Consider the following 24,452-nt stretch of genomic DNA (forward strand, 5'->3'; position numbering starts at 1 on the left):
GGTGTGCCAGGATGCTGGATGAGAGCTCACCCAGCACGTGGCCTTTGAAGTGCTTTGCTTTCACTTGGAAAACGTGCTGGCAAATTAAAATACTCCTTGCTGCAGTAATTAAAGAGTTTTGTGTTTATCAGAGCCCGACCGCTGGGAGATGAGGGGAGGACGCGCCTCGGTTTGGGTTGGAGCTGTTAAAGTTGCTCGTCTCTTCAGCTCTCCTGTAAGAAAGGGTGGCTGAAGCCAAAGTTTTGTGTCCTCAGGGCATTTTTCTTGTGCCTCTGAATATCTGTGAGTGCCAGCCGTGCTGCCCCTGTGGCTGATCCCATTGCTGTGGCTGACCTCTGCATTCCAAACCCGGCTCCTCTTAACCTGCCTGCCCCTCAACCCAGCCCAAGCTGTGCTGGGGGAAAGGAGAGGAATTAAATGGCATTTCTGTATTGCTGTGTGGGTTTAAAGGCTGCTTCTGTTTCCTTCCTTGGCTTTTTGCAAACCAGAGCTGTCTTAGTGGTCCTGTGAGTGTCAGGGTGAGCACCAAAAAAAAAACAAACTCCTCCTGTCATCTGTGAGATCAAAAGGAGCTGGGAAAAGGGAGGAACTTCCCATTTCCCAACCCACTGGAGCAGGTTAATGGTACAAACTGGGGAGCGTGCCTGGATTTATCCATAAAATGTCACTTAATTGGGAAATGGGCAAATAAAATTCCCTTCACACGTCCCCAGAGCCCGGTTAGGAGCTTTAGAGGAAAATGTGCCTCCAGCTGCGTGTCTTCAGTGCCTGGCAAGTTCAGGGGGTCGTTATTTTTTATTCTCCTCCCTGCCCCATCCTCAGGTGACATTTTTCAGTCGTGGTGCAAATTGCCTTAATCTGAAGATGACAAGTTCCAGCAATAAAAGTAGCAGCAAGTCCTCCTCTCTGCAAGTAATTATGTCCCTGCCTCCTGTCCCCATTTGTCACCCTAATGCAGGAGCCCCTTGATGCTGCCACAGCCGTGTAATTCCTCTGTATGAATATTCCATGATGAAAAGGGGGACAGATGGCTGGAAATTCTGCTGCAGAATAACATTTTCATGTCAATTATGCACTGTTTTGGCTTTACGTGGGGAGAGCAAAAGTGGCTATCAAGATGTGCTCAACTAATTGTCAGCCATCAGCAATTAGCTGCTTCCCTCACTCCTCTCTGCATCTCCCCAGGAGCAGGAAGACAACAGGAGGGAAGGTGGATTTTCAGCTGGTGGGAATCAGTGTGGTTTTTGTTTTTTTTGCACTAAAAAATGATCCTATCCCACTCCCAGCAGCACATCCTCCTTTTTCCTGCCTCTCGTGTTGTGATGTTTTAGGTGATGCTGCATTAGCAAGTCCCGAGCTTGGCTGCCGCTTCCTGGGAAACTCGGTGCGAGTTAATGGAGTGTTTTTTATAAATATGTTTGTGGAAAACACCACTGAACGTCTGTCTCTCAAAATAGCTGCGGTGCCAGCACGTTCAGGCTGTGGGCTGACAAATCTGGGAATGTTTGCACTCTTCCTGAGGGGCTTTGTGAAGGAGAATCCCTCACCCCACCAGTTCCCCTGGGAGGAGGGAGGGACTGACAAGCCCAGTTTTTTGGCAGAAGTCAACGATTAGAATGCTCAGGGTGGGAATTTCTATTTAAAAAAAACAAACAAAAAAAAATATTCTATTTAAAAACAAGAATTCACAGAGACAGGAGTCCTTGGGCAGCCTGAGCTGGTGCCTGGTTGGATTTGGTGGAGCTCAGCTGGCAGGGATGGGTTTGGTGCTGTCCTTGGAGCTTCCCCTCCTCTCTCCTCTCCTTTCCTCCATCTCCTTCCAGAATTCTCTGTACAGAACCATTGAAAGCATTTTCCCATTCCTCCCTCCTCATGCTGGATTTCTGTGTCTCCTGCACAGGTCAGCGGACGGACTGCGCCCTGGCCAGGTAGGTGTGGCTCAGGGAGTTGTGTTTTTAGGGAAAATCTGATGCAAATTGCTCATTCCACATCACTTACCAGCCCAGGATGTGTCTGCTAGAAAAATACTCTGATTTAGAGTCACAGAATGGAATCATGGAGTGCTTTGGGTGGGAGGGGACATTAAAACTCCTCCAGTGCCACCCCTGCCATGGGACACCTTCCACGGTGCCAGGCTGCTCCAGATCCCATCCTGCCACTTCCAGGGGTGGGGCAGGAATTTAATACATCTAATTAATACCAATTTCTTTGATTTTGCCTTGGTGTATTTAGTGCAGGATGGGAAAGTGAGAGGAATTCCTTAATTTGGCGCTGTCACCCAGAGAATATTCTCCAGATTTGGGTTTTTATAACCAAATCTCTGGTCCTGGGAGAGAGGTGAGCCCATGGACTGGGCAGGGCTTATCCACAGGGTCAAGAACCATAAATTGGGAAACTCTTGATCCCAGTGCTGGATTCCAGCAGGATGGGGGGACACGGAGGAAAAAACCTTTTAATTTCATTAAGACCAATCCCAAAACCAGCACTGAGCTTCTGGTGGGGCTTTAGTAAAACAGAACAAATCCCCATCTCCAAATTGATGGATTCAGGGGGTTGTGCTGGGCATGAGGGGCTGGGGCAGGGGCTGTGCATCATCCTGCCTCGTTAACAAAAGGAAGGTGATTACCACCAGCATGGACTCATTACTGCTCTTCCCATTGCTCACAGCAAAGCCAAACTGGCAGGTCCTAATTAGACCCTGACATCTGTAATAATAAAATATTATTCATCATGAAACAATTTTAAATATCAAAGGATTGTGCCCGCTAACTGTTTAAAACCCACCTCGGTGCCTGTGACAGCCCGTGGAATCAGATTGATTTTTGTCTTTCATTTTTCACTCAGTGTTTTGGATTTTTATTTTTATTTTTTTAACAAAAGGAATTTCCCCTAAATTAACACATTGTACAGGCTTTTATTTTATTTTTTTTTAAATCACACTTCTAATCCCCTTATTTATAATTCAGCAGCCATCTGCCCTGGCAGGGAATTGGCTGGAATGATGCATTAGGGCCTCTCTGCTATTATCTCCCTTGCTTCATTTTTCCAAGAAACTAAAGGAATTTTAAACCCCAGCAATAAATTTTGAAGGGAAAACCCTGGCAGAGCAGGGCTTTTTTCCTATTTTTCTGCCATTAAGGTCTACCAACACCAGCAGATGAGAGCAGACACACAAGGCTTAGCCTGGCTGGTGTTCCAGTGGGTTTTTGTGTTATTTATTTATTTGAAATCTTATCAAAACTGTAATAAAGACTCCTCAGTGGCAGCTGTTAACAGCACAGGGGGAAGCAGCCTGCTCCCACCTGCTCTTCCCTGTGCAATTTATATCAAACTTCATCTCCAGCCAGCAGCCCTGGATCACAGAATTCCCTCTGATCGGAATTAAAGTGTCAGGGGTAATCTTCTGTCAGGGCTCCCTTGCGCCTGGTGCAGGTTCTGAGTGATTTAAAGTCACTTAAAATCCTCCTGGAGTTCCATAAATGGAGTGAGGCTCTGGCTTTGTGACTGACTGGGATATCTGGCTCCATCCCTGCTCCAGAGCGTGGCTGGGGGAAGGAGTTGGTGATGGTGGAGGATTATCCTGACTGTTGTGTTCTGTTTTTCCCTCCTGCACCCCTGGACCAGTGGCAGGCGCAGCTCCACGGTGAGGAAACAGGTAATTCCCATTTCCCTCAGGAACGAGGCAGGGATGTGGTGTGGGAAGAGGAGGAATGATGGAAAACAAATTTTTATTTCTCCCTCCCTGTCTTCCATGATTTCTCAGTCTTGTCTGAGAAATCCCTCAAACCTGGATGCAAAACCTCGTTCATTTTCCATGAGAAAATTTTAAATTGCTTTTACTCTGTGTTTTGACAGAGCTGGAAGCAAAAATCCCAAACAGCCTGGAGCTGTTTGGACAGTGGTGGTTTATGGGATCAACGCTGTTGTTTCTTTGTCTCATTCCCTTTATATTCCCTGGAATCCCCCTGTTAAACCTGGAACTGCTCTCTTGTTGTGCCTTCCTGTAATAAAGATTTACAAAGCCAGGCTTTGTGTCCCTGGCCTTGGGGATAATCTGTTGATTTTTGGTACCCAAGTGAGCTAAAATGTGTTTCTTTGAGATAGGGAGGACCCAAAGTATCTCTTGTTGATACTGTAAGGTCAAAGTTTGGGAATTCCAGTTCACACAGCCTTGGGAGTTTGGGAATAAAGAGGGCAAGTTGTGATCTTGGTGTGCAGAGCCAAACCTTTCTCATTTTTTATTCTTTAATATTTTTTTTATCTCTTCACTCTCCATCCTGCCTGCTCCTGCTGTGACTCCTGTCTGGGCAGGATTCCTCCCAAGCCATTCCTCTGGTGGTGGAGAGCTGCATCCGCTTCATCAGCAGGCACGGTGAGTTCTGCTCCGGGCTGAGCCTGTCCCCTGCCATTCCTGGAAAATAAAAACCTCCCTAGAAAATAAAAACCTTCTAAAGAGCAGCCCAGGACGTGCTGAAGCTGCCACAGAAGGAAAAAGGCTCTGATTTTTGTTTATTTTTGCCTGCACTGCCGGTGTCTGCGATGACTGCTCCCAATAACTGACCTTGCAAATGTCGTTTTGCCAACAATATCCCTTTATTCCCTGCAAAATAAGCTTCCCATCCATCCACATCACTCCTTCCTCCCCTCCACTCACCTTCCTTTGAGCCCTGAAACGTGGCCTTCACCGGGAACAATCATCCTCTTCACGAGGAGGAGGAGGAACGCTCGGAGTGTTTGAATGTAGGAGGTCAAGCAGTGAATTAATTGCTCACTTACTGCCACAGAGAGATGATTTATGCCTCTTTGGAAGGTTGACCTCTCCCAGCCTTAAATGCTGTGCATTTATCGCAATTTGTTTTCATTTTTAATTGATATCATTTGTTAGTAGCGTGTGAAACAGCTGTTAATTAACACGTGTGGAAAGAGCTGGAATCTGTCTTTATTAATCAAGATGCAGGGCCAGCTTAGCAGGTCTTGTTTGTTTCCCTTGTTCCATTCCTAATTTAGAAACCAGAATCTGGAGCCCCATTCTCATCATCTTATTTTATCTTATTATATATTATTATATTATTAATAGTAATTATTTATGTTATTATATTGGAATAACCAAGTTCTAGAATCCTCCTTTAAGGCCATTCTTGGATATTTGCTGGAAAAATCCTTGAAACCACAGGGAAATGGGAACTGATGGGGGATAAATCGTGGCCATCAGGAGATGCTGATTTCACTCAGATTCCAGAATTGGCTTTGATTTTCCAACCCCAATGACTCAACCCCGTCCTTCTTAAACGTTTTAAATGTTTTCCTCCTGGCATCGGTCGTATTTTACTCCTGGCTGCTCCACCGCTGGTTTATGACTTCCTCTGGGTTGTAAAATCCTCTGGGGATCCTCCAGGGTGAGAGATAACATGAATGGCTGTCAGAGCCCTGTTACTCTGGCAGTTTAGAAGGGTTAATAATTTTCCTGCCTGTGCTGAGTCGTGTTTTTTCATATTCTGGACATGTCAGGGAAGGGTGGCTTTTAAACCAGCATCCTTCTGCCTGTGTTCTTATTTTTCCTCGATTACAGGAGCTGCTGAAGGTGCCATCTTCTTTTATCTAATTTATCTTGTTTTCCCACAGGTCTGCAGCACGAAGGGATATTCAGGGTGTCTGGCTCGCAGGTTGAAGTCAACGACATCAAAAACGCATTTGAGAGAGGTAAGGAAGAGCTCTCCCAATATCCCAGAAATTACTGCCAAGTTTTGGATTTGTGTGAACACTCACCAACTGCTCACTCCTTTTTGTTCCTGGGATTTTTGTGTCTCCTGATTGAGGCTCTCCCAAACACCTCCCTGCTGCTCATTAACCTTGAATTCTCAGCTGTTTGCTGTTGTGCTTTGTACCCTGTGGAGTGGCTGTATAATAAATATTCTGAATTCAATCTCCTCTCATGTCTGATAGCTTATTGATTGTTTGCAACACTAAAGGACGTAGAGGATTTCATTATTAGGTGTAACTGCAGTTTCCTCCCCTCTCCCCCAGCTCTTTGTGTGCTGGAGGATGAATTTCCATGTGTTTTTTTCATCTTGTTGAGGCACAGCTTGGCTACATTTATTCCAAATACCACCGAGGGAGGGAGGGAAATTTCAAGAGAGTGTTAATTCGAGGTAGCTTTTAATAGATTGGGGTTTTTTCTCTGGGAAGAACAATTCCATAGAAAGGCAGGGAGCAGTTGGGAGCCTCCTGACTCATCAGCTCCTTGCTGGGCTGTTCTCCCTGGCAGAGCAGGTTCAGAGGAGCTGGGAACACTGGGGTCACTGGGAACAACAGGGCTTGTGTTAATCCCTGGAATCTGTGCTCCCAAAGAATGGGATCAGTGTTTTCCTCTGCTTGCTGCTGCAGGAGAGGGGCAGTCATTAATTAGGCACAGCGAGTTGATTTTGCTGTTGGGGGTGAGAGAAGTTTAATGAGGAACGTGTGGTGGGTGATGTCACCTGTCCCCAGCTACCTGAGAGGGAAAATCCTCAGGAGCAGAGGAGGCAGGAATGTGTGTCACAGTCAGGAAAAGCATCAGAACCAGATCTTCATATCAAGAAATACCAGCCTGGGGAAATACTCTCTTGTCCCACGCAGAAATAAGAAAGAGGATTATTTTTCTCCCTTCATCTCTGTAAAACCTGTGATGCAGAGGACTGCCAAAGTTAACAGCAAGGTCCCTGCAGTTTATTACTTCATCCAGAGCCCTTGGTGGCAGTTAATATCAGGGATAATGCCCAGGTTTGGAGTGGCCCATTTATTATCCCGTGCGTTATTAAGATAATAGTCAAGCTTTGGTAATTTCAGTCACATAATGGATATATATAGCTCCAATTTGAGGATTGCCCCATCATTAAATCTAATTATGTCTGATAGGGAGTTTTCCCTAGGGAACAGCTCCTTGAGTGAGCATCTTCCCTTTGGCAGTGCAGACAAACCGTGGCAGATCTGCAGCAGCAAATTGTCCCAGAAACACCTCCCCACCTCATCCCCTGTGTCTGCCCCCACCTGGGCCAGGTGTGTGGTGTTTGGGTGTCCTCTGTACCAGGTGTGTGGTGTTTGGGTGTCCTCTGTACCAGGTGTGTGATGTTTGGGTGTCCCCTGAGCCAGGTGTGTGATGTTTGGGTGTCCTCTGCACCAGGTGTGTGATGTTTGGGTGTCCTCTACACCAGGTGTGTGGTGTTTGGGTGTCCCCTGAGCCAGGTGTGTGATGTTTGGGTGTCCCCTGCGTCACCTGCACCAGGTGTGTGATGTTTGGGTGTCCCCTGTACCAGGTGTGTGATGTTTGGGTGTCCTCTGTACCAGGTGTGTGATGTTTGGGTGTCCCCTGTATCACCTGTACCAGGTGTGTGATGTTTGGGTGTCCCCTGTATCACCTGTACCTGGTGTGTGATGTTTGGGTGTCTCCTGCACCAGGTGTGTGATGTTTGTGTGTCCCCTGCACCAGGTGTGTGATGTTTGGGTGTCCCCTGTATCACCTGTACCAGGTGTGTGATGTTTGGGTGTCCCCTGTATCACCTGTACCAGGTGTGTGATGTTTGTGTGTCTCCTGCACCACCTGAGCCAGGTGTGTGATGTTTGGGTGTCCTCTGTACCAGGTGTGTGGTGTTTGGGTGTCCTCTGTATCCCCTGTACCAGGTGTGTGATGTTTGGGTGTCCCCTGTACCAGGTGTGTGATGTTTGTGTCTCTCCTGCACCAGGTGTGTGATGTTTGGGTGTCCCCTGTATCCCCTGTACCAGGTGTGTGATGTTTGGGTATCCCCTGAGCCAGGTGTGTGATGTTTGTGTCTCTCCTGCACCAGGTGTGTGATGTTTGGGTGTCCCCTGTACCAGGTGTGTGATGTTTGGGTGTCCCCTGAGCCAGGTGTGTGATGTTTGTGTGTCCCCTGCACCAGGTGTGTGATGTTTGTGTGTCCTCTGCACCAGGTGTGTGATGTTTGTGTGTCCTCTGCACCAGGTGTGTGATGTTTGGGTGTCCCCTGTACCAGGTGTGTGATGTTTGGGTGTCCCCTGTACCAGGTGTGTGATGTTTCGGTGTCCCCTGCACCAGGTGTGTGATGTTTGGGTGTCTCCTGTACCAGGTGTGTGATGTTTGTGTGTCCCCTGCACCACCTGAGCTGCAGTTTTTGGCTCTGCCTCCTGTCAGGTGCTGGAGCTGTGTTGTTCCCACCTGCCCAGAACACCTGAGGTGTTTGTGCTGCACCACACCCCCGTGGGTGTCAGCTCTGGTGACATTTGGAGCTGTCCCAGGTGTCCTGGGGCTCCTGGCAGCGCTCCCACCCGGGGATCTCTCTCTGCCTCTCTCCTGCAGTGCAGCTGGGGTAGGTGGCATTGACACAAATCCTTTTCTTCCAGTGATTTCTGATTTTTCTGCTCTTCTCTCCTTGCTCCAAAGGGGAAGATCCCTTGGCTGGGGACCAGAACGACCACGACATGGATTCCATAGCAGGAGTCCTCAAGCTCTATTTCCGAGGCTTGGAGCACCCCCTCTTCCCCAAGGACATCTTCCATGACCTGATTGCCTGTGTCAGTAAGTACATGAAGAGCTGGAAAGAAACTGGATCCATTTTCCTCATCTCCCACTTCTCTTTCTTCCCTTTCCCCTTTTTTCCCCTGACTCCAGGGTGAGTTTTTGGGGTTTCTTTGGCTGGGTTTGTGCTGCTGGGCTGGTCTGTGTTACCCAGCCTGGGCAGTCACCTTTCCACAGCCATCCTTGCTCTGACATGGATGAACAAGGAGATGGAAATTCATGGATTTTGAGGGCTGTGAGATGGGCTTTTGTGAGACAGTGCTTTGTGACAGGATTCTTTAGAAAGAGAATAAAGCAAAAAAACCCTCACTTGTGTAAAATAATCTTGAAGAGCTGTCATCAGAGGATGTCAGAAATGCCCTCTCCGAGGCAGGGATCACCAGCAGGGCTCCCTGCCTTGTGTGCTTTCCCTGGATATCTGCTGCCATGCTCCTGTGTGCTGGCCTCAGCTGACAAGGTAGTTTTTATTCATGCTCCTTTTAGCTTCATCCCCACCAGGGACCATCCACTGCCTCCTGCTCCAGCATATCAATCACCAGGGCACTCACAGCCGAGCTGTTAACGTTTTTCATGGCTTCTGAAGGTGCTTCTGCCTGGCAGAGGGCTGTTTGTGGTTTCTGTATGTGAACAGCCTCGTTTTTAAGTGGCCTGGCTCTTGCTACGTCCCCCAGAAGTGAAGAATGATTCCATTGTCCAGGCAGAGAAATGGCCTTTGCAGGGGCAGCCTCCGAGGAGAGGCAGAGGATTACTGAGGAGACAGCTCCAGAAATGGCCTGTGCTTCTCTGCTGCTGATAAATGCATTTCCAGACTTGGATTCATGTTATGTTGAGAAGCCAAATCCTCTTCCCCCCGAAGGAGCTCTCTCTCCCTTCTCAGCTGATTTATGCTGCCCACTTCTTTCTCAGCGGGCGCTGCACACGCAGCCCTTTGCCTCAGCCTCTAACTGTGTTAATTGGAGTGTCACACAGCTTTTCCTTTTCAAACACCCACCTCTCCCAGCTGCCCTGGGTGAGCCCCTGTGCCAGAGCCCCTGCCCAGGTGACATCCAGAGCTCCCACGCTGGCACTCAGGGTCCCACGTGTTCGGGGACTTTTTCTGGCAGAGGCTTTGCCAGCAGCTTCTGCAGCCAAATCCCATCCTGCTGGTGCTCTGCTGGTGCTCTGCTGGTGCTCTGCTGGTGCTCTGCTGGCTGCCCAGTTTGCAGAGCTGGTGGCCCTGGTGGCCCTGGTGGCCCTGGTGGCCCTGGGGCTGTGGGGGTGACTCTGCTGCTCTCTCTCCCTTCCAGCCATGGATAATTTGCAGGAGCGAGCGCTGCACGTCCGGAAGGTGCTGCTGAACCTGCCCAAGACCACCCTGATTGTCATGAGATACCTCTTTGCATTCCTCAATCAGTGAGTACCCCTGGGAGCACCAGGGCTCTGCTGCAGGGCCTGGGATAAACATGGAATTATTGAGGATGGACAGGGCAGGGACACCTTCCTCCATCCCAGGCTGCTCCAAGCCCTGTCCAGCCCGGCCTTGGGCACTGCCAGGGATCCAGGGGCAGCCACAGCTCCTCTGGACACCCTGCCCACCCTCACAGGGAGGATTTCTTCCCAATATCTCATTTTACCTCCTCTCTTTCAGTTTAAATCCGTGCCAGGGGGGTCCTGCTGTAAGCCTGGCCTTGAGTTGGGCTGCAGGTGGGGCTCTGCACAATAACAGAGAAGAAATAAAGTCAGACATTAAATCAGCACCCAGAGCTTTTCAGGCTTTCAAACCTTTACAGTTTCATTTCTCAGTAAATACCACCAGTGTCTCATTTTTCACCTGGACCCAGAACATTTGTGTCCCAGAAAGCCCAAAGCAAACCTCCCGAGCCCAGCTGTGTGCTCCGAGCAGAGGATGCTGATGAAGATGACGATTTCTGCTCTTCACCCTTCTTCCCACCTGTGTTTTTTCACAGTTTATCTCAGTTCAGTGAGGAGAACATGATGGATCCCTACAATCTGGCCATCTGCTTTGGGCCCACGCTGATGTCCGTGCCCGAGGGTCACGACCAGGTCTCGTGCCAGGCTCACGTCAATGAACTGATCAAAACCATCATCATCCAACATGAGAACATCTTCCCAGGACCCAGGGAGCTGGAGGGCCCGGTCTACAGCAGAGGTGGAAACACAGAGGATTACTGGTATGATGGATGCTCTGAGGAGAGCCATGGGTGCCTGTTTATCCATGGGTTAGGATGCTGCAGTTGTGTTGGCTAATTCGGGATTGCAGCATCTGGCCCAGCCTTTCAAAAATTCAAAATTTCAAAAATCTGTTTTATAGCAGCAAAGATGGCCCTGGTCTCTCCAGAGAGTCATCAGCTTAAAAGAAATAAGCTGGTATAAAGTAGCTATTCAGTTGTCAAACCTTGCTCACTTATCTTGAAGGGCAAGGTTGTGGAGGGATTTTCTTGGATGTTCTGGTTTGGTAGCTGCCAAAATCAATCTTTTTGTTGTTTTTTTTTTCCTTTTTTTTTTCTGCCTTTTCTCTCTGCCTGTGTGGAGAGCCTTTGCTTCAGACACAGGGGTCACTTGCAGCTGAACCTCCAAGGCTGTGGCAGGGTTTGATTTCCAGGGCAGCCCCGCTGGAGGGGGAGGGAAGAGGCAGGAATGCAAAATCACCATTTCCATGCAGCCCCGAGCTCCAGAGGCCCGGCCACGTGCTCAGTCTGAGAGCACATCTGGAAGCAATTCAGGCTCCTGTCATCTGGGCTGGGAGCTTGGGCAGAGGGGGAAGGAAAGGAGGGGTTTGCTTTCCTCCTGATCCCTCCCTCTGAGCATCAGGAATGTTCATTTGTGTCCCACTTCTCCCCCCACTGCCCCTGCTCTCCTTCAGCATCACAGCAATGTAAAGGATTATTTTCCTGGACTAAAATAAATAGGTTTTTCTTTTTTTTTTTTTAATGAAGTCACTGTGGTGACAGAGCAAGCCTTGTTTCTCTGGCTTGTCTCGGAGCTGTGGGATCACTCCTCGTTTCGAGGCTCCTCCAAACTCACTGCTGTGTGCAGAGGACTTGCCAAAACCTTTTGGAAATTCTCTTAATTTCGCCCCCCTCTCTGATGTTTTTAGCTGATGTTTTATATGAAGGAATTGCAGGGGGGGGAAAAAAACCCCAACTTAGTAATATTTCTGGCTTTCAGGAAACACATTGATTTGGACAAGAGGTTTTGTTCCATGAGGTGAAGGGAATCAAAGTGTGCTGAGTTCCCTCAGTGTGGGTGTGCACACAGGATGTCCTGGGGGGTGATATCAGGGAAGGAGATAAGTGATGGAGCTGGAAGGGACCCTCAGGGATCATTGGTACACACAGGATGTCCTGGGGGGTGATATCAGGGAAGGAGATAAGGGATGGAGCTGGAAGGGACCCTCAGGGATCATCGATCCAGCCCCCAGCCCTGCACAGACACCCCAAAATCCCACCCTGGCTATCCCAGGGAGCCTTATCCTGGAGCTCTGGCAGCCTCAGGGCTGGTCCCATTCCCTGGGGAGCCTTTTCCAGTGCCCCAGAGGGGAAGAACCTTTCCCTGATCAGCCCCCAAACCTCCCCTGGCTCCTTCCCTCCTGTCCCTGTCACAGCGAGCAGAGATCGGAGCTGCCCCTCAATTCCCTGCTGGGAATTCCTCGACTCCATTCCTCTGGCAGGATTTATTGCTGTCACAATAAATCCCAGAGCAGCACCCAGGGCTCAGCCAGCAGCAAGCACAGGTTTTTAGGTGGAAAACGCTGCTCTTCACCAGGGCAGGGCTGGGAAGAGGCACATGGCCTCTGTGCCAGGTTTGGAGCCTTGGCTGTGCTCGACATGACTTCACAGGCTGGGTGAAACTTCAGCCCTCAGTGCTGCTTCCTCCTGGGGCCTCCAGCTGCCTTCAGAGGCTTCTGTAGGCTCTGCTGAGCAGCACAAAGGCTCTGCAGAGGATGGGGAAGGTTGATTGCTCATGGGGAGGTGCTGGCTCAGGAGATGCTGGGCAGCCTGGTGTCCTGCGGATTAAGCAGAACGAGACGCCGGAATTACCCAGACGTTTCACCCCTTCTCCTTTTTCTGTTTTCCTCCTATTTAAAAGAGCACAGGGGGTAGATTGCCAGGGGGAGAGCACTGTCCAGCCAGCATCACTTAATTTTAACCATTGCAGGGCCAAAGTGAGGGATGAAATCACTCCTGTGTGAAGGAGATTAAAAATCCCCTTTAAGGAGTCACGGTGTGAGAAGGCAGCAAAGGAGTTTTCTGGTGTAAGATGAAGAGCAAACACTGGTTTTTAGCCCTTTTTTTTCCTCCTGAGAGGAGCAGGCAGGGCTGCCAGCTGGCAGCAGCCCTGTGGAGCTGCTTGGGAGAGGCAATGGATCCTCTTCCAGTTTCCTTTCTGCTCCTGTCCAGAGGGAGCTGCTCGTGGAGCTTCTTACAAAAACATAACCTTTGGTTGCCACTTGTTGTCTGTTGATCCTTTCAAAGCTTTTCTTCATGCCAAACATAAATGAGTCCTCCTGGTAGTTCAGGTGCTCTGGAATCTTTATTTACAGGCAACTAATTGGGCTGTGGGAGTTGTTGAGGGAAATGAATGGGACATTTATGGTGCTGATAAAAGGGATGGAGGGAGATGACAAACACAGACCTGGAAATATCGTTATAAATCGAGGAATGATTTCCCCCAGGAAGTTGCAGCTTTCTCATCAGCCATCTAATGAGCTAATTAGAGCAACGGAGAATGCAGCCAAGGGAATAATTCTGGCATGGCAGGGAGGAGCTGGACCCAGCCTGGCACTGTTCTCTGAGTGCTCAGCGTCTCCACAGGTCCAGGCTGTAAGATGTGGAGTTGGACTTTGCTGGCAGCACTCACAAGGGGGTCACCAAGACGTTTGGTTTGGCTGATCAAACAAGAATTCAGCTTGATTTTTACCCACAGCCACTTCAGCACCTGCAGACGCATCCACAAAGTGTCTGTAGCAGCAAAACCTAAACTCCTGATGAGGATTCCCAGTTCTATCTGATTGCTTTCCAGGATGTTCCCAGCTCTTTCTGATTACTTTCCAGGATGTTCCCAGCCCTGTCTGCTTGCTGGCCATGAGGGATCTCAGTTGCCAGCAGTTAAAGCTGTTCCCTTCTGTTGCAGTGAGAGCCCTCACGGAGAGAGAGCCCTGGCAGAGGATTCGGTGCAGGACGTCACAGCCGAGCACCACACCAGTGATGATGGTATGGGAAGTCTGGTGTTCACTGGGGGAGGCAGGGAAGGCTGTGCCCTTGGAGGTTTGAAGATCCAAAGTGGAGTTTGAGTCGCTCAGAGCATCACACGGCAGCGTTTGGTGGCAGAATGGAGCTGTAGGATCGGGGGGAATCTCTGGAATTACCTGAGGATTTTGAGCGTGTCCCTTCCTCTCATGGGGTCTCAGCTGGAGGCTGGATGTGTTTCAGTGTCCTCTCCCACTCCCCTCTGCCTGTGCCAGGCACACTCAGTGGCTCAGGAAGGAGAATTGGGAGTGCTCAAAGCCCCAGGGCTTTAAGGGAACAAACAAACCCCAAACCTGCCTGTCTTCCACTGAGAGCTGGGCTTTACAGCAGAGGATCCTGAGGGCCTCTCTCAGAGATAGTTTCTGGATTTCCTTAAGGAAGCTCAGTTACATTTCTTGCCTGATCAGTGAAAAGAGGCACCAAGGCTGGGAATTCCAGGATATTTCCTCAGGAAAAGGTGACACTGCAGTTGTGAACGTCCTTGATGCTTCCAGAGCCTCCTGGGACGGGGAACATCCTGTGTGCCCCATCCAGAGCAGAGCAGATGAAGGGACTGATGTGAAACAATGATCCCTGGCATGCTGAGCAGCCCTGAGAGCAGGCTGACCACCAGGGCAGGACAGGCTTTTGTTCTGGTGTTCAGACCCTTTGCAGCTGTGGAACTTCTGGGGTGCTTTTACTTGCACGGCCTCAATTACAGAGGTGGGAAATTCCCTTAAAATTGGGCATCCTCCTTTTTGAGCTGGGCTTGAGGAATTTGTTCAGTGGCCCTGCCAGGTGCTGCTGTGCTGCCTCTCTGCTCCAGCAGCTGCCTAACAAAGCCTCCCCTGGCATCCCTGGCTCCCAGTGGCTTCACAGCTCGCTGATCTCACAGCTCTGTCCCGACCTGAGGCATTCTCTGTGAGCCTCTGGTGCTCACACAGCAGTGAGGAAGGACAGGAGACTCTGGGAAATGAATTCTCCCTCAGCCAGGCCAGGCACTGCTGCTCCTCTGCAGGGCTGGGAAGCACAGATCCCCGGGGAATGAACCACAGGGTCACTCCCTGCCTTGAGGAGAGTGTTGTGTTCGACAAGTGGGAGCTCTGGAAAACGCATGGAAACGTGTCCTGCTGGAGCTTGGGTCTCTGAGGAGGAGCACCTGGATGGTGAGGAGGGACAGGCCACCCCATCCCACAGCTGTGCTGCACCCTCCTCTCAACTTGTGCTGTCTCTGGCTGGGGTTTTACATTTTTGGGTGGCTGGGAGGGCACAAGGGTGAGAAAGGAGCAGAGATCAGAGAAGGACACTGCTCTGGAACCCCTGTGGATGGGGTTTTACATTTTTGGATGGCTGGGAGGTCACAAAGGAGCAGAGATCAGAGAAGGACACTGCTCTGCAGCCCTGTGGATGGGGATTTTACATTTTTGGGTGGCTGGGAGGGCACAAGGGTGAGAAAGGAGCAGAGATCAGAGAAGGACACTGCTCTGCAGCCCTGTGGATGGGGATTTTACATTTTTGGGTGGCTGGGAGGGCACAAGGGTGAGAAAGGAGCAGAGATCAGAGAAGGACACTGCTCTGGAACCCCTGTGGATGGGGATTTTACATTTTTGGGTGGCTGGGAGGGCACAAGGGTGAGAAAGGAGCAGAGATCAGAGAAGGACGCTGCTCTGCAGCCCCTGAGCAAGGTAAAGCTGGGAGGTGTTCTGGGTGGAGTCCTGCAGCCTCCGTGGAATGTTCCAGAGGAGGCAGATGGGCTGGGGCTCTTTGAGGGAGCAGCAGTGCGTGGTTAATTAAGGAGTCTCATGCTAATTGGGCTGTGCAGTGTCACACCCTGCTCACACCTCTCAGCAGTGCAGGTACAGCTCCACCATGGAGCTTCCTGGGGCTTTTCCCTCCTTCTGTCTTCAGATGGGACCAAACCTCCTCAAAACCCTTTGGGGGAGGCTGGGATTAATCTTCCCAAAGTAAAGCTGTCATCCCAGCCACCTCTGGGTGGGATTTTGGGCTGAGGGGAGAGTTTGTGTTGGGCAGAGCATCTGTGCAGCTCATCAGCCTCCCTGAACAGATTTGAGACAGGTATGAGAGGTCAGGACTGCTGAAAGGCAAGCAGATTGTGTGTTTGTTAAATTATAAATACGAGTGGAAATGTTTTAATCTGCTGCTTGTCTGCCCAAGCTGTCAGACTGGCAGGGGGAATTGTTTGGCTTAGCCTTATTGCTCTTCATCCACACAGTTTTCTTCTCTGAGCAGAAGTGTCAGTAGGAAAAAGCTACTGGAAATTAAAGTCTAAAATCAGTCCTCTGGAGAAAAGCCAGAGTCCTAAAAAGCAAATTGAAAACATAAGAAACCTGAGTGCCACGCTCATCTGGAACAATAAACACTTGCTAATGAAGCAGATGGAATTTACCAAGCCACACTCCCATCCCCTTCCTAAATGGAGGGGGACACCAAAAACCAGCATTGTTGGGGTTTAGGGCTGTTAGGACGAGCTGGCAGGACAAGCAAGAGGGAGGAAGGAGCCAAGCCCAGATAACCACGTGCTTGGGGGTGTCTGCCACAAGCTGCCAGGCTTTTCCCACCCTTCCAAATCCCTGGCTGAGGGCTGATAAATGGGATTTGTGTGAGTCTGACCACAGGCTTGGGTGGCTTGGGAGAATTCTGAGCTGTCAGGGTTGGTAGAGGAGGGGTCTCACAGATCCTGTGGCTGACTGCCCTCGGTCTCTTGGTGCTGCTGGGGCTTTTTGGGGGGAGATATTTCTGCTCTGCTCCCTCAGCCTGGCTGGGGCGCTCCAGCTGGCTCAGGTGGATTTTCACCATTATTTTCCCAAGCCCTGCTGGCACCTTGCAGCCTACAGGCAGCTCCAGAGCCGGTTCTGGAGCGTTCCTCTCCCAAGGAATAACTGGGAAAGCTGTGCCTGGTGTTTGGCCTTCCAGCCCGTTTCAGTTTCCTCCTGCACTGTAGATTGAAGCTTCCTGTGGTGCAGAGATCTCTGTGTGCAGTAGCAGATCTCTCTTTGATCAGGGGAGAGGAACCACAAATCTCTTTTCTCCAGGAAAGAACTCAATTTCCATGGATTGCTGGGCTGCATTAAAGCTCCTTTAAAGTAATTAGAGGGAGCCCACTGGGGCTGTGTGGTTGAGCTCATCTCCATTCCCCTGATCCCTGCCCAGAACCAGGAGCTGCCTTAATACACATTTACACTCCAACAGTGGCAGGGTTTTTTTCAGAGCCTTAAAAATAATCCACGGGAATTCCACATTGATTTCCCTGAGTGTCTTAAATGCCCTTATTGTGCCTGTGTACAATATCAGAGTCCTGCAGGGACCTGGATTAGTGGCAGGGCACGGCTGGAGCTCCTGTGTGAGCTTTGCAGGAGTGGGCACAGAACATCCCAGGGATGTTTTGTGTCCTCAGCCCTGCACCAAGCCCAGCTCTGGAGGCACTGGATGTTTTCTTTCCCTTGGAGGAACAGCAGGGCCTCCCACCGTGCCAGAATTCTGCTCTCCTGCCTCAGGTGAGCCTCACAGGCAGCAGAAATTTCCTTCTGAATAGATGCTTTATTTCTGAAGCAGCTTGGAATGAGAGGATGTTTCCCTCCCCTGCCTGCCCAGGGGGTTCACTTCAGCTGCTTTTAAGGAGGTGAACCACGGGCAGATTTTTGTCTGGATTGCTGATTGCTTCCCACCCCTGAAACCCTTTTGGTTTTAATGAACCCCTAATTCTGCCCTTGCCATTTCCATCTTTGTTGGCTTGGACTGCTGTGGGGGGAGTTTAGGGCTTGGAAAATAAAAATGTGTCTCTGTGTAGGGATGAGGTAAAGGGTGAAAGGGTAAAGGGGTGAACTTTCCTTAAATTTAGGGGTTCCCCTCTGAGTCCTCCTGCTTCCAACCCTCCTGAAGAAGGAGCACTTTGTCCCCCTCTGTTGGAGTCTGAGATACAGACTGTGTGCCCTTGCTTTTAATATTTAGTTCCAGGATTCAGGGAAACACTGAATTTCATGTAATATGAAATTCATGTGCATGTTTTCATGGTGATACATGAAAACAAATGTTAAAGTTAGATAGGAAATGTGTAGATTAGAAAGTTTCTTAAATCACTGGGTGAAAAAGTAGTTTAGAAAACAGGAGACAAGATGGAGGATTTAGGGTGTTGTCTCTTGTCCTTCTTCTTTCTTCTTCATGTTCTTCTCCTGGGGGTTTTTGGGTGGTAGTGAGTGATTGGGTAGAAAATGTCACAGTGCAGCACAGAGGTGTTGGGTCATTGGGTCACTAAGAAAAATAGCTTAGTTGGCACCTGTTAATTGGGTAAATGGACATATAAAAGACCTTGAAGAGGATCTTTGTTGGCCATTTTACCCCTTTTCTATCATAGTGCACACAGCTCCTTGTACCTTGTAATGCTGATAAGAAAAAATAAACAACTGAGACCGAACGAGAGAAAAAACTGCCTCCCTCTCATCAATCTTCAGTTCAAAAAGAACCCAAATCAAAAAGTCCATAAACAGACACCCCTCCTGCTGTGTTTTGTGGCAGGTTGAAGGTGCTGGCTGCTCAGCTGTTTGCTGACCCGTTGTTTATCCCCTCCTGTCTCCTAGAGAGCGAGCCCATCGAGGCCATAGCCAAGTTTGACTACCTGGGCAGGACTGCACGGGAGCTGTCCTTCAAGAAAGGCGCCTCTCTGCTGCTGTACCAGCGAGCCTCGGACGACTGGTGGGAGGGACGGCACAACGGCATCGATGGCCTCATCCCCCATCAGTACATCGTGGTGCAGGACACGTAGGTGCCCCCCTGCAGCCTCCAGCACCGCCCTGGGACGGGGCTGTGTGGCCACGGTGCCATGGAGAGCTCGGCTGGTCACGCTCCGGGAGGTGGAGGGAGGAGGGAAGGATTGGTGTGGTGTCTGCTGAAGGGGCATGGCTGGGGTCTCCAGGGTGATCACAGCAAGCTCAGGAGGAGGGGGATTTTCCACCAGGGGTGATGGGATGTGGGGGAATGGCCTTAGGATGCAGGAGGGCAGGATTAGACTGGGTGCATTGGAAGGGATTCCCTGTGAGGGTGGGCAGGCCCTGGCACAGGGTGCCCAGAGGAGCTGGGGCTGCCCCTGGATCCCTGGAAGTGCCCATGGCCAGGCTGGACAGGGCTTGGAGCAGCCTGGGGAAGCAGAAGATGTCCCTGCCTGCAGCAGGGAGGTGGAAGAAGATGATTAGGATCCCTTCCAGGGAGACCATTCAGGGATGGGAATGACACCATGCTGCCGTAGAGCTGTACTGCAAATCCAGCCCTGCTGCCCCTGCTGTGGTTGTGACACCCTCCCCTCCTCCTTCCTAGCGAGGATGGGATGTCAGAAAGGTCCAGTCCGAAGTCAGAAATAGAAATAAATTCTGAGCCACCGGAGGAGAAGGTGACGGCCAGGGCCGGTGCCAGCTGCCCGAGCGGGGGCCACGTCGCGGATATTTACCTTGCAAACATCAACAAGTAAGAGCAGCCTTGCTTTGTTCTCCCTGCTTGTCAAGAGCTTGAGTCCAGTGAAATGCTTCCTTCCCTGAGAAAGATTCATTAACAAGCACTGCCACCGTTTTTCTCTGCTTCCCCCTCTCTTAACTCATGTTTTGCTGTCCCCTCTCTGTCACCGGCGTGGCCATGGCTCATTTGAAGCCCCACTGGTTTCTGTTCCCTGTCTCCAAGGTGCCATCTGGTCCTGCTTTCCCAAACCCGCCCTGTTCCTCCTCAGAGGGAGGGAGGGCAGCGCTGGGCTGAGCTCTCGTGTCGTTGTCCCCATCCCTCCTCGTGTTCTGTCATCTGTCACGTCTCCTCCACATCCACCACGTCCTGTTGGGTGGGCTGGGGGGACAATTCCTGCAGGAGGCCGTGTCCCAGTTTGTGATAAATGCCATACCTGCAGTCCCTCCATCTGGCACTGCCTGGAGCACTCCTTTGTTTCTGCAGCACTCCTCACCTCGGGTTACTAACCATATGCTTGCAGTGCAACTGCACAACCCCCTGTTGCTCTAACCTTGCCTCCTCCACCAGAAATCGTTGCTTTAGCCAACACTCAACATAATAAAAAGCTGGAAAATCGAGCCAGGAGCAGACTAAATTCCATGATCTGTTCAATCATTTTTTTTTTTCTAGACAGGCTTATCCCCCCCCATATATTTCTGATTATTTTCCTTCATGTTAAAAACCTCCACCTCTCTCCATTGTGCAGTGAAGGTATTATGTGATAATTGCAGTTTGATGGGAGGGGATGTGCTTAACCTTCAGTTAATTTAACACAATGTAGTCTATAAAGGCATTAACACAAATACATCCTTTTAAAAGGTTTGGACCCTGCTCATGGCCTAGAGAGCCTGGTCCTTCCTTCTGGGATTCAGCAGAGCTCCAGTGATGTCTGGGAAGCCGTGTTAATCTGCATCAGCTTGGGATCTGGGCTTTCTTTTATGATATTTGCTGTCTGAGCCACTGGAGTGGCTGTTCTGGCAGTTATGGAGAGATTTGTGTAATAACAGACCTGTGCTGGAGCTTCACCATCTGCTGGCTTTGGTAGAGTTGTGTGCAGTGGTTTTTAGAAGCCTGGGGAATGTCCACTCCACTTTTGGGTTTGTTTTTTTGGTTTGGTTTGTTGTTTTTTTTTTTTCCCCTTTGCTAGGGAACCTGATATTTAGCAATAAGTAGCATAAGACTCATTTTGTTGTTTTTTCTTTAGGAATGAATCTCCTGACCTATGTGTGAACAGACTTGAGCAAAATTAAATCAGATGGTTTCGCAATGACAGTTGTGCCACCCACTGAATTATTATTTGGATGCCAAAATCCTACTGGAGTTAACACTTTCTTGCAGTTATTCATGGGGCTGGTGCTATATATATATAAATGGATCCTTCCCTGTATAATGGATGCCAAGCTTCAGACCTATGGCATAAAGTATTCTGCTGCATTGGCCTTCCCATGATTTGAGTGGAATCGTGCTGTCAGACCTCATGGTGCTGGGGCAGAAACTAAATTCTTTGGACCAGTTCATCCATTTGACATCATCCCTTTGGTTTTATCTGTAGCCCTGCATAGATAATGCCTTGTGGTCCTGCCAAAGCCATGAAAAAAGAACCATCTCTTACCACCAGCAAACATTGGAAATGATCATTAACCCCAAACTGGGGGTCTTTGCTTGCTGATCTCTGAAAATAATAACTTGATGCCTTGGGCCAGGAGCTTAGTAGACTTATACTGTCAAAGATTGTAGCTCTGCTCTTGGAATGTAATAAAAACACATCATCAAAACCTGTCGATGGCACAGAGGGTTTGTTTCTTTTGGTTGGTTTTTTTTTTGTTTTTTTGGGTTTTGTTCCAGTATAAATTCTTCTCCTCTTGACCAAGTTAATCACGTTCCACCCAAGTTTTCTGGTTTTGCTATGAATGTGCACAGCTGCCAGGACTCAGTCTTGTTGTTAGAAGCGTGAAACTGGAATGATTTATAATTTATAATTATTTCACTGTACCGCAATCCCCTGGGTCTGTTTGTAATCTGGGCTCCTCTGTGTCTCTTCCCATTGTCCTGTGTGTTGTTTTTTGGGGGGATATCTTCAAATGACAGCCCTGTATTGACTTGTTTTGCTTTTGTGACTGAAGGCAAAGAAAGAAACCAGAGTCAGGCAGCATCAGAAGAGCGTTCCGTCAAAGTGACAGCCACGGCCTAGGTAGTTCCCTGGCAGAACCAGCCTCCCCCGGAGCCATAGCCGGTTCCAGGCCCTCATCTCAGCCCATTATGAGCCAAAGTCTTCCCAAGGAGGTTCCAGACAAATGCTCCATCAGTGGCCACGGCAGCCTCAATTCCATCAGCCGGCACTCGTCGCTGAAGAGCAGGATGGACAGCCCGCAGATCCGCAAGGCTGTCACGGCAGGGAGGTCCAAGAGCTTCAACAACCACCGGCCCATGGACCCCGAGGTCATTGCACAGGTCAGCAGCAGCTTCTGCCCCCAGGGGTTTGCCTGGGGAGCTCGGGGGTGTGGGTGCAGGAGGTGTTGGAGTGTGAGGTGTGGTTTAATCCCATGTCCGTTCCCCGGGAGGGAAGGGCAGCTGAGGATCAGGAGAGACTCTGGGAGCTGGGCCTGGTCAGTCTGGAGAGGAGAGGGCTGAGAGGGGATCCCAGGAGTCCCATCCCATGAATCCCATCCCATGAATCCCATCCCATGAATCCCATCCCACTGATCCCATCCCATGAATCCCATCCCACTGATCCCATCCCACTGATCCCATCCCATGAATCCCATCCCATGAATCCCATCCCACTGATCCCATCCCACTGATCCCATCCCACTGATCCCATCCCATGAATCCCATCCCACTGATCCCATCCCACTAATCCCATCCCATGAATCCCATCCCACTGATCCCATCCCACTGATCCCATCCCACTGATCCCATCCCACTGATCCCATCCCACGAATCCCATCCCACTGATCCCATCCCATGAATCCCATCCCACTGATCCCATCCCACTAATCCCATCCCATGAATCCCATCCCATGAGTCCCATCCCACTGATCCCATCCCACTGATCCCATCCCATGAATCCCATCCCACAAATCCCATCCCACTGATCCCATCCCATGAATCCCATCCCACTGATCCCATCCCATGAATCCCATCCCACTGATCCCATCCCACTGATCCCCTCCCACTGATCCCATCCCACGAATCCCATCCCACTGATCCCATCCCATGAATCCCATCCCACTGATCCCATCCCACTGATCCCATCCCACTGATCCCATCCCACTGATCCCATCCCACTGATCCCATCCCACTGATCCCATCACACCAATCCCATCCCACTGATCCCATCCCACCAATCCCATCCATATCCCTAAGGATGGTGCCAGGCTCTCTTCAGCAGCAGGACAAGGAGCCACAGATAAAATAAAATAAAAAGTTAAATTAAAATAAAATAAAAAGTTCAGCCTCAGCGTGAGGAAGAGCTTCTGTCCCTGAGAGCAGCCAGGGAGGGGGTGCAGTTCCCCCCTCTGCAGACACCCCAAAGCCACCTGGATGAGTTTCTGTGTCACCTGCTGCAGGTGACCCTGCCTGGACAGGGCTTGGACTCCAGAGGTCCCTTCCAACCCCAGGCATTCTGTGATTCTCTCAGTGCAATATTAACTCAGGGCACAGCCCCAGTCTGGGTTCTCATCCTCTCCATGTGCAAGGCGCTGCTTTCCTGAGGGGAGATAAACAGTCAGGTCCTTCCTCCGTTAAAACTTGGCTCTGATCCTTACCCAGAATTTAATCTCAGCACTAGAAACACCCATCTCAGAAAGTGACATAGATTCCAGAGCTGTCAGCAGAGAATTCAGCAGTCATAACTGCAGGACATGAGAGAAATGAAGTATTTATTGTGGATTTAACCGTGCAGGCTGCTGTCTTGTTGCATCCTCATCTCCTTGCAGGGCTCAGGGTGTGATCAGAATCCAGCTCTGAGCACAGCCCTGCAGGTTTTCAGGAGTTTGTTATTTACACACGGGTTCTGAAGTCGGGGCTGGCTCCAAAAGGTGTGAAGTTACCGATTTCCCTCTTCCAGCAGGGCTTTTCCCCACTGGATCTGCCTGCACTTGCATTTCTCTGTACCCACTGTTGGCAGGGTGGGATGGATGGCTCTGGCTGGAGCCAAGGAATGCTCCAGGCTCAGATTACAAACCCAGCCCTGGGAGACCTGACTGCTCTGCCTGCCTCGGGGCTCTGCAGGTTCCTAAGGAGCTGGGGGGGAAATACGTGACAATCAAACGGGATTTTTATTGACAAAAATCATAATAAAGTCATAAATAAGGGGCACATTAAAACCTGATGGGTTTAATGCTGATGGGAGTTTGTGTTTTGCCGTTTTGAGCACCCTGAGCCCATTTGTGACAGTGAAAATGTAGTGAACAGCTCCTGTTGTCTTGGTGTTTCCCTCTCCTTCCGAGGCTTTGGTTGATATAAATCAGATTCTTTGTTTTTTCAATTAGGCTCTGACTGAAGTTGTTCTGTCTCCTCTCCCTGCCAGAACCTTCGCTCCATTGTTTCACTGGAGAAGAGTCTGGGGACAAAAAGGAAAGAGGAGGGGGAAATAAATAAAAAAAAGAGGAGGGAGAAAAACCCAAGCTGTGTTAAATCAGAGTTTTTCTCTCCGTAGTATCTGCTCAAACACCGTCCAATAACCATCTTACACATTTCCCCAACTTCATAAGGAAAATCTGCCTGGCCTCAAGATAGAGTGGGAGGTGTCAGATTTCTGCCTCTGCTTTCTTCCACCATCCCTTGACTGATTTACCTTCTCCACCCCCTGAAAAAGCTCTGAGGAAAAGCTGCAGCCAAAAGTGTGAGTCACAGCCAGGCTGAGCTCTCCTGCTCCCCAGGGAGTTCTGTGCACCACTGGACTCTCCAGCAGACAATGTGGATGCCCTGAGACAAAAACCCTGTGGTTTTAGCTCCGAAGTTCTCTTTATATTTATCTGTTAATAGCTGTAATACTTTTTAAGAGGAAGGAGAAGGGCCAGTTTTGGTTTCTACACGTGTTTCTGGCATCTTCCGTATTTTCTAAAACTCTGAGTGCTGTGAAATACATTTCTGGGAACAACTCAGCAGGAAAACCAACAATCCACGAGGATTTCAACATTCAGTGTGTGGCCCATTAGCCAGTGTCCAGG

General features: G+C 49.9%; 1 protein-coding gene across 4 annotated transcripts in view; it reads left to right on the plus strand.

Annotated features, from left to right (window-relative positions):
* SRGAP2 (SLIT-ROBO Rho GTPase activating protein 2) overlaps positions 1-24,452 on the plus strand; it is a 104,644-nt gene that overhangs the window by 78,608 nt on the left and 1,584 nt on the right. For 3 of the 4 annotated variants that reach the window (XM_058855682.1, XM_058855683.1, XM_058855684.1), the window contains 11 exons: positions 1,901-1,928; positions 3,625-3,655; positions 4,312-4,372; positions 5,623-5,700; positions 8,414-8,548; positions 9,835-9,940; positions 10,495-10,719; positions 13,682-13,761; positions 18,372-18,552; positions 19,105-19,251; positions 21,402-21,729. In XM_058855682.1, the coding sequence (XP_058711665.1) occupies positions 1,901-1,928; positions 3,625-3,655; positions 4,312-4,372; positions 5,623-5,700; positions 8,414-8,548; positions 9,835-9,940; positions 10,495-10,719; positions 13,682-13,761; positions 18,372-18,552; positions 19,105-19,251; positions 21,402-21,729 (1,400 nt within the window). The other variant, XM_058855685.1, reaches the window with a different exon arrangement.

Source organism: Poecile atricapillus, chromosome 23 (genome assembly GCF_030490865.1).
Source record: "Poecile atricapillus isolate bPoeAtr1 chromosome 23, bPoeAtr1.hap1, whole genome shotgun sequence".
Taxonomy (NCBI): Eukaryota; Metazoa; Chordata; class Aves; order Passeriformes; family Paridae; genus Poecile; species Poecile atricapillus.